The sequence below is a fragment of the Macadamia integrifolia genome, chromosome 3 (genome assembly GCF_013358625.1).
Source record: "Macadamia integrifolia cultivar HAES 741 chromosome 3, SCU_Mint_v3, whole genome shotgun sequence".
Lineage (NCBI taxonomy): Eukaryota > Viridiplantae > Streptophyta > Magnoliopsida > Proteales > Proteaceae > Macadamia > Macadamia integrifolia.
In genome coordinates, this window is record NC_056559.1 from 14,051,970 (window position 1) to 14,064,242 (window position 12,273).

Below are 12,273 nucleotides of genomic sequence, written 5' to 3' on the forward strand. Positions count from 1 at the left end.
CCCCCCCCCCCCAAAAAAAAAAAAAAAAAATTAGGTCTATAATGGCGCTGTTTAATACTTTAGTTTTAGTTTTAATTCTAATTCAATCAAGAACTATGTTTTGCCACAGCCAGTTCTGTGGGTTTACGTATTTTGTTTGATTAATAATGTGGATAATTCACCAAATTTTCTGTAGATTAGTTTCTAGTGATTTTCGTCATTTTTATTTTTATAATTTTAAGGTAAAAGAAACTTAATCATTATCTTCTGATGTTAACACTTGATGATGTTTTGAGTAGGCGTAGTGGGAATTGAGTTGTAGTTTTTTTTTCAGTTGTTTTCTGTTGCAGAGCTAGAGCTGCTACAGTTTGCATTCCTCGTTAGTCTGCGCAGATACTACTTTTCAAATACGACTAGTTTACATCTCCTTCTTCTTAAGCTAATTGTTGAATTAATGGCGATTGCATGTTTTAATTGCTCTGCGATCAAATGCAGATTTACGAGTGGTGGAATCACCATCAGATCACGTTCAGTCTTCTTTCCACATAGTTGAGAAGTTTGGGATTCTCAACTATTTCAATGGATGTCTCTCAGAATGGAAGTGTTAAGAATCAAGATCAACGATGCAGTTTAGCTGAGATTGAAGAATGCGATTTCTCAAAGCTAGCGGAGAAACCCAGGACTCTGAATATAGAGCGGCAGAGGTCATTTGATGAGAGGTCTCTCAGCGAATTATCTATTGGTTTATCCCCTCGACTGTATCCCAGGAATGCCGACAATTACTCCCGGATAATGGACCATTTTGACAGTGTATTTTCTCCGGGTAGAAGGTCTGGCTTGACCACCCCTCACTCACAACAACATAGCTTCGAGCCTCACCCCATGGTTGCTGAAGCATGGGAGGCCTTGAGACGTTCTTTGGTCTACTTTCGTGGCCAACCAGTAGGGACTATTGCTGCCTTGGACCCCTCTGATGAGGATCTTAACTATGATCAGGTTTAGTTCCTTTCTCCCCTATTTATGCTCTCTGCTTCATTTAGTGTCTTGAATTCTGCTATATGCTTTTGTAAGGCAAACATATACTGGGTTTCAAAATTTTGTTTAATGGTAAAAAATTGAGTAGGTAATGGCAAGGATAAGCTAAATGTCCTATTATTCAGTTTCAGTTTCATACCCCATCCATAATTTAATTTAGTAATGTGATCTGAAAACGATTCCACTGTATCGATTATCAACTGATCTTGCCACTAAGTCTGCTGGCAGTCTCAATCAGATTGTCCATTTCATGCAATGCCCGGAAGGACTTGTTGCATCTCAAAGTAATGTCAGTAAACAAATGATGTTTCCATGCTCTGAAAAACAGCATATGGTCAATCAACAACTTCAGAATTGGCTCGAGAGCTGGAATTGAGTTGTCCTGTTGGATCATGGACAGGGCAACCTGTAGAGTAACCAAGATATTTTGCCTGCTTTGCACCTTTGCATCTTATTAGATGTTGCAAGTGATGTATATTATCCCGTTCACTTTTCCCTTCTATCCTTCTTTGGTCGTTTCATTTGCAATTAATACATTTGAGTACTTCATGATCTTACTGATCAATTTTCTCTGCCCATACCAGATCCTTTTCTGATTCTGTGATGAGCAGTTTGTTGATTTCAATTCATTGTTCTGACTTTTCTTTAAATAAAAATTTGGTAGGTGTTTGTGAGAGACTTTTTCCCAAGTGCCCTGGCCTTTTTGATGAATGGTGAACCTCAAATAGTCAGGAATTTCATTTTAAAAACTTTACGCCTCCAATCATGGGAGAAAAAAATTGATCGCTTTAAGCTTGGAGAAGGAGTGATGCCGGCAAGTTTTAAAGTACTTCATGATCCTGTTCGGAACTATGAAACTTTAATCGCTGATTTTGGCGAGAGTGCAATAGGAAGAGTTGCTCCTGTTGATTCCGGATTCTGGTGGATTATACTGCTCCGTGCATACACAAAGTCAACAGGAGACTCCTCCTTGGCTGATATGCCAGAATGCCAAAATGGTATGCGCCTTATTCTGAGTTTGTGTCTTTCTGAGGGATTTGATACGTTCCCGACCTTGCTCTGTGCCGATGGATGTTGCATGGTTGACCGTAGAATGGTGAGTTTATTCTGCTCTCTCTCTCTGTCTCTCTCTCACATTGGGGTGGATGCTGCCTCTTTTATCTCCCCCTGGTTCTTATGTCATTAGCTGCTACTTGTCTCACATATCAATAGCAATTTGGTCATACATGATTAAAATATGATGCCTGTTGATTCTGATGTTATTACTGTGCTTTGTGGTTTAGAACAAAATCCGTAGAGCTGAATAATATTAAAAGGAAAATAGAATATCTGGACAAGAAAACAAGGTTTTCAACTCTTTATCATTCTCAAACTCAATTGTTGATGGTAGGATAAAATAATCCAGTTAGGGGAACTTTTTTCCCAATATCTTAACACTTAGACCATCTCTATTTGGTTCTGGTTTGTAAGGATATCCCTTTTTGTTATGTCCTTGGAAAATTTTATGAAGATCTATGCATTTGCATCTTCTATCACAGTCTTGAATTGTTGCAAAAGGATTTCCCTTGAGAAAAGGGAATGGTCTTCGTGTGGTGGCCACGTGACATTGTTGCATAATTGGGTTGTTCTCTATAGCATGGGAAGCTTAATTGTGCAGCTGTAGTTGGGGTTGCAGATAGGAATTCTGCACTTTTTTCCTTTATACTAATTATGATCTTGACTGGAGGTTCCAGCCTTGGACTGGTGGTAAGGTCTACACGGATCTTGGTACCATAGACCTAGGATCGAATCCCACATCATTCCCCTCCAAGGCCATCAGAGGTAGGGTAATACAATTCAGGCTATAGGAGCAAACAGTACAAGGGGCAGGCCTAAAATGAAAATGGGAGAACTGGTGAGAAAAGACATGCATGGATTAGTCTAGGTCTTGTCCCAAGTATGACCTCGGATAGAATCTATTGGAGGGCAAGGATCCATGTAGCCGACCCCATTTGGCTGAGTTTCTCCTGAGTTGCTGGGCTGTGCCTCTTTCCTTTTACTTTGATTTCTTATTTTTTCATTTCTCTCATTTTGTTTGGACCTCAGTTTTCCTTATTTTGTTTTGCATGGATCCATGTAACCAAAACCCCATTCAGTTGGGATAGGCCTGAGTTTGTCATTGTTGTAAGAAAGTTGAATGGTGAACAGGATCCCTGTAACTCATCCCATTTAGTTGAGATAAGGCTTAGTTGAGTTTAGCTGAACATAAATTTTTAGTGTTGTCAGTTTTTAGTGATTTCAGTCCATACTAAGACACGACTTGTTGAAAGTGAGTCTGACACTGCTGCAAAAGATGCTTTGAGGTATCTTAGAGGCAAGAATGTGCTTCTTGAAGATAACTAAAGCATCTCAGTATGCGAGAGATCACAGCAGAAGCCTTATAGGATCAAAACAAGCACGGATTCAAATTCCAATCTGCTCCAAATTGCTTGATCTTGAATACTGTTTGCTCCAATACTTGTTGTTTGTAAAGATTTTGTACTGTAGCAATACCAGAATGGATCAGAACATTACCTGTGCATGAAAGAATGAATCAGAAAATAGAAGAGAAGAAGAGAGAGAGATTGAGAGAATTTAGGAGAAAACTAGTGAAAACCTAGCTCATGGTTTTGTGTGTGTCACCATGAGCTTAGGAAAGTATTATATATTAGTGACTCATAAGAGTCAACAGAGAAAAGACAGAAAAGATCCCCATGGTTGATTACTTAACCAAAAAATTTAAACAACATCGTATATGACAAACACCACCATGAACAACTGCCACCACAGTTACTAAACAACACCATCCACTACAACTTTAACACTCCCCTTCAAGCTGAAGCATACCCATACCCAGCTTGGAACAACCTTCAAGGAAAGCAAGACGAAACAACACCTTAGTGAACATTTCATGTAAAACTGAAGACCTCCATCTGTAAGAAGAAGGCCAACAAAAGAGGCCAACTTGTGACCTAGTCTTTATGCTGTTTTACTTACTTTATTTTCATGTTTTGTTTTGGTTTAGTTTAAATGAGCCATGGTCCAATGTCGGTTCAATTAAGTTGCATCTTTAATTTGTCCTTAGTTAATAAGTTAGTGGAGTTCACATCAGCCATAAAGCTGTTGTTGCATGTTCTCTTCTCCATTGATGAAACCTCTTGTGTGTGATCAAGATAGATTGGTGTCTGATTCAATCGACACCTTGCGGTGTGAAACCTGGGTCGATTGTTCTATTGCTCATGTTCTGAACCTACTGTTCTAAATACTGGATTTTCTGAATATCTCATCTTCTATTCTTCCATTACAAGTAAGTCAAGTTCTGAAAGTTCTGCAGATTCTGGTTCTAGTTCAGATTCATATGCAAGGCTTCTTTTTTTTTGCATGAAGTCTGATTAGGGAAATTCAACCGTTAGAATCATTCCATACTTTAATCACATGTTAATCAATTCCATCCAGGAACTCGATTTCAATTTGGTAATCTTTTGAAATTGGGCAGGTTTGAGGGGTTCCTCGTTGGCCAAAAATAAAAATGTTCTTGAGTTATTTGAGATTTCCTATTCTACCCTTACCCCTAGTAACTGCTTTATGCATTATTGAGCTATCTTTTAATGATCTATTTTGTTATTGATTTCTGATCCATATACAGAATCGATTGACTGAACTCAAACCCTAATTCTGATTTCTGTTTTAGCATCTGAAATTACGGTTTTTCCCTTTTCCTAATAATACTAGGATTACCCCTTAATTTGCTGATTTAACCAACAGATCAATCCCCTACTTTCAGTTACCATTCCCCCTCCTAAATACTGAACTCGATTGGAGTTTCAGATTCATTCCACCATCTGATTTTGTTATCTGTGAGTTCTCTTAAATATGGAACTTATTCTTTTTGGAAAGATCTTGTCTTGGTACTGTTTTGTTCTTTCAGTTGCAGTATTACATTACATATCACCACGCTGACACCCAGAACCAACAAATGGTGTAGCAAGAAACTTCTTTATCATAACATCTCTCACGAAATGACAGTCAACCTCTATGTGCTTACTGTACTCAAGAAAAGCAAGGTTGCTTGCAATATAAATGGTTGCCTAGTTATCACAAAACATATCAATAGTTTTGGTAGCCACATTAACTTAGTCACAGTATGAGCCATAGCTTTATACTCAACTTAGCACTAGACCTCGCCACTGTGGTCTTTTTTTTACTTCTCCAAGTGACAAGATTTCCACCAACAAAGGTACAATAGCCAGTAGTGGATCTCCTATCACCTGCAACACCGACTCATTCAGCATTAGAGTATCCAATAGGATCAACATTCCTATTAAGTCTGTATACAAGACCTTTTCCTGAAGCACTTTTTAAGATATAAAAAAACTCAACAAGCTGCCTATTAATGAGCCTGTTTGTGCAGCTCTATAAACTGGCTTATAACTCCTATTGCAGAAGAAATATCTGGCCTAGTCATAGTAAGTTAAACAAGTGGTACTAATTCTTATTTGTAAGTTCCTCACCATCATGTGCCCCAAACTTCTGTTGTGGATCCACTGGCATATTAATAAGTTTGGATGCTAACATCCTAGTTCAAACAAAGGATGGAGTACATACTTCCATTGAGAAAAACTAGTGCTTCCACTTCTCATAACTTCAATCCCTAGAAACTCTAAGAGTACCCAGATTTTTCATTTGAAAATGTTGTTGTAAATATGATTAAATAATACCAAAAGAGTGATTAATACAACCAGCACTACCGCCATGGAATCAAGGCAACAAACAAACACTGAATGATCTGATAAGGCGATAACACTAGGTAAGTCCACATCGAGTAACAATTGAGCTAAATTATCAAACTAGGCTCTAGAAGACTGCTTCAAACCATAAATTGCTTTATGAAGTTTGCACACATTACCAGCACTCTCACCTGAGCAACATACCTAAGAGGTTCCTCCTTGAGTTGATACAACAACCAATCAAGATTAACAGTAAAGAAAGTAAGTACTTGAACATAATTTAACCAAGCAACAAGCGAAAAAGTCTCAAAATAATCCACACCACGAGTCTGAGTAAATCCTTTTGCCACCAATTAGGCCTTGAGCTGCTTAACAGATCAATCTGGGTTGTACTTGATAGCATATTTATCACAACATCTAGGTGATCCAAGGCATTAGAGGGGGTTGGAGGCCTAGGCAATGCCTTGACAACTATTCTTGATAGGATACACCTAAAAATATCGCACTAAATCCTTAATTGGAGGTAGATCAATCAAGTCCATGTCTTTCAAGAGACTTGAGCATCTATTTCTGCATCCATAATCGTTTTCCACCCAGGATGAGATAGTGGCTCATGATGGGTGTTTGGTAAAATTTGTGCAGATAAGGACAAAGCAAAACTATGAAGAGAACGAGAGATGTGACACGTAAACAAGGTTATCAATAGGATAGGCAACCAGAAGCCATTGGATGCGGGAACAAGTACCTTTGTGTAAAGCAACCGGCAATTCAACAGGTGTAGAAGAAGATGCAGGAACCCCAGCCAAGGAATCTGATAGAGCAGAGGGAAATAGAGAAGGAGATGTAGCCACAAGTCGAGATGATTTAGAGTGTTGCTGGTAAACTTGCAGTGGAGGTGGCAAAGAAGTAGGTGGAGAATCTAAAAAGGTACTACAGTAGGAATAAGAGGTGATTGAAAAATTCTAGTTGCCAAATCACAACCCTTTTTGAGTGCACAAATATCCAAGAAAACACATTTAATAGCTGTTTGAGAGAATTTATCCATGTTTGGTCGTAAATCATGAGCAGAACAAGTGCAACCAAATACTAGGTGTGGTGAAGAAAATAAGGAGAATGAGGTAAAACAATACTTGTAGTAGTTCTATTGTTAAGAAGAGGAATGCATGCGATTAATCAAGTAACAAGCGGCCAAACCAACAATCTTGAAAAAACTTTTAGGAACATTCATATCAAAGAATGAGAAATCTCTAACACGTGTATTTTTTCATTCAGCAACACTATTCTGTTGAGGAGTATAAGAGCAACTAGTTTGATGTAAATACCATGCTCAAAGCAAAAAATAAGAAATTGAACGTCGAGTATATTCTAACGCATTATCTGAGTGAAATTTTTTAAGGAAAGCACCAAACTGAGTTTTTATTTCATTATAAAAAGATATAAATGCAAGAAGAAAAAAATCTGAACGATCTTTCTAAGGAAATATAACCAAGCGTGAATGATCGTCCACAAAAGTTATGCATAAAACTAGGCAGACTCTGGACACGGCAAGGATCCAAATATCAAAATGTGCTAATGAAAATAAAGATTTATTCCTAAAAACATCCCGCATAGGGAAGGAAGTTTGATGATGTTTTCCAAACTCCCAAGCTTCACACTCAATACGGGAGACAGACTTGCACGTAAGAACCATGTGTTGAAACATAGAGAGGGACGAATTCCCTAACTAATAATGCCAATTAAAAGGGGAAACACCACCAGAAGCAGCTGATGCAACACTAGAAACTAAATCTTTGTCAAGATAATATAAGCCACCCTATTCATACCCTCCACCAATCTTCTTTCATGTTTGAAGATTTTAGAAGGGCACAATAAGAATGATAAAAGGAGAGAGCAATTTAGTGACTTAGTACTTTGACTTTCAGATAAATGATTCAAAGGAAAGTGTGGTACATGAAAAACATAAGAGAACGACAAAGATGAGGTGAGAGAAACAACAACATGACTAGAAACCTGAGTAGATGAACCATTCACAAGAATCACCTGGGATGGATGACTAGTTTTATGGAAAGAAGAAAATATAGTAGACTTACCAGTCATCATAGTTGTCAAGGCAACAAGGCGGTGGAGGGGTGCCTAAGCGCTTAGACGACCAAGGCGCCCAATTGTTATTTTTTTATTTCTCCTATTTTCTAACATTATTTAGTATGCTACATATACCTTATATTATAAAAAATCAACATTAAACCACTTGAAGTCATAAAAAATCAACATTAAGCTACATTAAGTCATAGAAAATCAACATTATGTCACATCAAGTCATCAAAATCAACATTTAGAGAAATGCTCATGTTCTCCAATAAGTTTGAATAGTAAAATTATTTTATTTTTACACGTGACTTTTTGTATTAGGTAGAACAGAAAACCACGTTTCCAACAAATACGAGATTTTCTTAAAACCGTGTTTGTTGGGCTCAAATGTAAGCCACACTAATTATACTAACCGCAAGCGCACAGTGTCAGCTGTAGCTACGGGTTGAACTCAGGGAGGCCGAGTGCTTAATTAACACACTTCCAAATTAGGCCAAGTGCAAACATCCAGAAAGTTGATTATACTGATTTAACTAAAAATAAAAGACATAGCAATGGAAATTAAATAAAAGAAATAAATAACTCGCCTGAATGGAGAAACACAGGGGCTTGAGAAGTAAAAAAATCTAGCTTGTAAAATAATCTTCAAATCTTCCTTGCTTCCAATAACTTGTATAGAGATTACAAAAAATGAAAATTTCTAAATCTTCCTATTAACTTAAAGTAAAATTACAACTTAAAAAAAAAAAAAAAACAACTTGTAAACATAAATTATTCAAAGCTAAACTGATGAAGTGAAAGAAGAAAGGGAGGGAAGAGGGAGCTTGGTGTTCTCAGAGAGAGGAGAGCTCCAGTTCAGCTACCTAAAGAATGAGAAGAAAGAAAAATAGGAAGCAAACAAAAATCAAAACCTATAATAGAAACTACCTAAAATTGATAATCCAATTCCCTTTATAATATTTCCCTTAATCCCAAAATAGAAGATATGATAGGATTCTTCTAGAATATTGTCCAATATAGAAGATCATAAATATGAAACTACTAAAAATTCATCCCAACATGTGGTTAAAAACCAAAATAGAAGGTTGACTCAGCCTAAATCTTCCTTGTAGAAATCGTCCACCTCATAGGAAATCCTTGGAATTTATTCTGCAGATTTTTCCAAGGGGGAATCTTCTAGAATGGCTAGAGTTTGGTTCCATGGGCTGAATTTGACACTTGTACTCCACTTGATCCATTTTTGGCCTGAATTCTAAAAACAAGAGAAAATACCTAAAGTAGCCCTGTTCTGGGAATTAAATGATGTTAATAATTGGATTAATTTGCATATAAAAAATGCTCAACAGTATTGCACTGACAAAGTTATGTTCTGGTCAAATTTATTTTAAGGTGCATGAATGATGTTAAAAATCTCCTGAATGAAAAAAAATGGACATCAGAGCAAAAGATTATTTTACCGCATTTTTTGTTTTTAACAATATTTTGACATGGTAAGATTTATGGAATTTTTATATTTTGGAAATGGCCCTTACAACCAAAAATCTAGTTTTTGTTCTTGAACCGGGAGGTTGACTTTTTATCCTTTTGGAATTTGATTTTTAAACTATTTTTATTGGATTCAAATAGGGGGTGTTTGCTTATTTATGAATAATATCTTTAGTGAATGAATGGTGGTTTAAGCCACTTTGGTCATCGCGCTTGGTTGAACAGCCTCATGTAGGTGCATTGAACCGCCATTCACAGATACCTTTGGCTCAAGTTGTGGGCTGCATTTTTAGTCTTTAATGCGGAGTTGTGTGTTGTGTATCTAGCTTTTAATGCACAGTTGTGTGTTCGAGCTTTTACTTTTGTCCTTAGCGGGGCTATCAAGAATTCATTATCTCATTCCTCCTTTTATGAAAGTAGGTTGGGTGATGGATTATCTTGGTCGTGGATGTAATGCATGTAGGACGCTTACCGATTTATATGGTATGCCAGGTAAACAGCCGGTACCTTATTATAGTCTGTCGTTATAAACCTGTGGCTGATATATGTAGTGGTGTGTCAAGCTGATAGCTAGCACTTATTATAATTAGCCATAACCCGTCAATCTTTTTGCAGGGATCCTTGCGCTCGTCCTTGCTCGAAATACCCATGTAACCGACCCCATTAAGTTGGGATAAGGTTTTGGATGTTGTTGTATCTTTAGTGAATGAAATCATTTACTTAAACAATATTTAGCATAAATAAATGCCAAACCTGGTTCGGTACCATTTCAAGGCGCCTTGCTTTAAAGGAACAGTCACTTAGACCCCAAGAAACCATTCGGATGTCTAGGAGACTCCTTGATAACTACGTCGGTTATATGATTTGATGTACGATAATTAATAACCCAACTGGTAGGGTAGGAGGCAAGAAGTGAAATAATACCCGTGTGGGCTAATGTGGCAGTGGATGAAGAAGTGGATGCCTCAAGCTGTTGAAGATGTTTAAGTAGTTGGGTATAGACATATCAAGACAAATCCTGGTAAACCAGCTTGTAAAGGCAGAGTTGTGTCATTAGACACCACATCAGAACATGCATCAGTTACTTCTGAATCGGCTGACTGTTGTACCCATTCAGGTTTACCGTACTTTGGCCAACACTTATCTACAGTGTGATTGGGCTTGCAACTCCTCCTTGACCATCAGCGCCATGTCCTCTCCGTCTCCCTGAACCCTGACCAGGAACACTTGAGCCACATCCATGAGCACTTCTACCAGCAACAAAGGCAGAGATATCCTTGGTCAAAGAAGAGGATTCATATTTGGCAAGGGAAGGCGAGATAACCTGCTGAATGCAATAGTAGGCTTCATTCATTGAAGACACCCTTTCTCCTGTAAGCAATTGAGTTTACTGAAAGTTAGGATGTTTAGAGAGAAACTTGGCAACTTGGAACTCAACATACTGAGATTTCAACACGTCATGATCATTAGACATTTGTTGATAGACATTTAATTCTTCCCACATACCCTTGAGGGCACTATAATATTCACCTACTGATTTGCCATTTTTCTTAAAAGACCTCATACAAGTCATAAACTCGTGGAAGATTCTTGTCTTGCGAGTAACTCTCCCTCAAGCATCCCAGAAACCTTTAGCAATAGTGTGAAACATTACATTATCAACCATTAATGGTTCCATGCTATTCCACCATCGTTCGAGCTATGCATCATTCTCACGTTTCCATTATTTATGCTATGCATCATTTGTAGAAGGTGGTGAAGAAGACAAATAATCCAATTAGTATTTGGCATTGATATATACCTTAACAATTTGTGCCAAGAGTAGATAATTTGAGGCACCATTCAACTTGATAGGTGTGATTTGAATATTGATAGACCACAGAAGGTTTAGAATTACAATCAGAGAAATATAACTTCAGCACACAGAAGAAACCAATAAGTTGATGACATGAAGATAGATGACTTCTTGAAAAACCCCTTTGGAGATTAAGGTTTGTCAAGAAATTGCAGAAATCTGATCTTGTGGCCAAGAAAAAGAAAAACCTTACTTCAATATGATAGTTCTCAGGCAAATATCTCTGTTGGAATATGTGTCCACAATAGGGGGAGTGTCCCCATCGTGACATGATTATCTTATTACCTTTCCAAGTTAGATTAGATTGTTTACCTTCCTAGTTAGATTAGATCTTTAGTTTTCTAAATTAGAGTTAGACTAGGATTTTATTTCCTATGATTGTACTTGGATCTATATATAGTAAATATACGATGGAGGGAGACTGCTAGACAACACGTTGGCTGCTCCTCTCTCTTGCCGTCTCTCTTCTTCTTCCTCATCTCTCTTCTCTCAAGTTACTAGTTAAGATCTTTGGTTTTTGGTTTTCTACAATATCATCTCCAGGAGAAGAGGACAGCAGCAGCTATGTCAATCATCAATTGCAGATAAAAACAAAACCCATGCACAAAGCAATTTCTTGCGCAGATTCCCTAATCTGAATGGGTCAGAAAACCAGGAAGCATGGCAATAAAATTTCAGCTAGCAGTGCTTGTATTCAGCAGCAATATATCAGCACACGATACCCTAGTTCTTCATGTCCCTTCAACAAGGGTTTAATAGCAACAAAGCAGCATAGGTTGCTGCAACCCAAACGAATAGAAGTCCTAAAGGAACTCCCAAAACAAAGAAGGATGGTTTACAAGTACTGATCAGACCTGCTCCGATACCATGTAACAATACCAAAACAGATCAGAACAGTACCTCTGTATGGAAGAATGAAGCAGAAAATAGAAGAGAAGAAGGAGAGAGATTGAGAGAATAGAAGAGAGTATTAGAGAAAACCTAGCTCACAGTTGTGTGTATGCGTCTACCGTGAGCCTATGAAAGTATTATATATTAGTGACTCATAAGTCATTGTTGAATACAGATAAACAAAGAAAATTCTAA

The 12,273-nt window shown here is 37.5% G+C and overlaps 1 protein-coding gene across 2 annotated transcripts in view; it reads left to right on the top strand.

Annotated features, from left to right (window-relative positions):
* Positions 1-12,273, top strand: part of LOC122073067 (probable alkaline/neutral invertase B) — an 18,669-nt gene that overhangs the window by 263 nt on the left and 6,133 nt on the right. For both annotated transcript variants that reach the window (XM_042637573.1, XM_042637574.1), the window contains exons 2-3: positions 475-975; positions 1,679-2,110. In XM_042637573.1, the coding sequence (XP_042493507.1) occupies positions 559-975; positions 1,679-2,110 (849 nt within the window). In that variant the 5' untranslated portion in view covers positions 475-558. The remainder of the gene's footprint in view (positions 1-474; positions 976-1,678; positions 2,111-12,273) is intronic.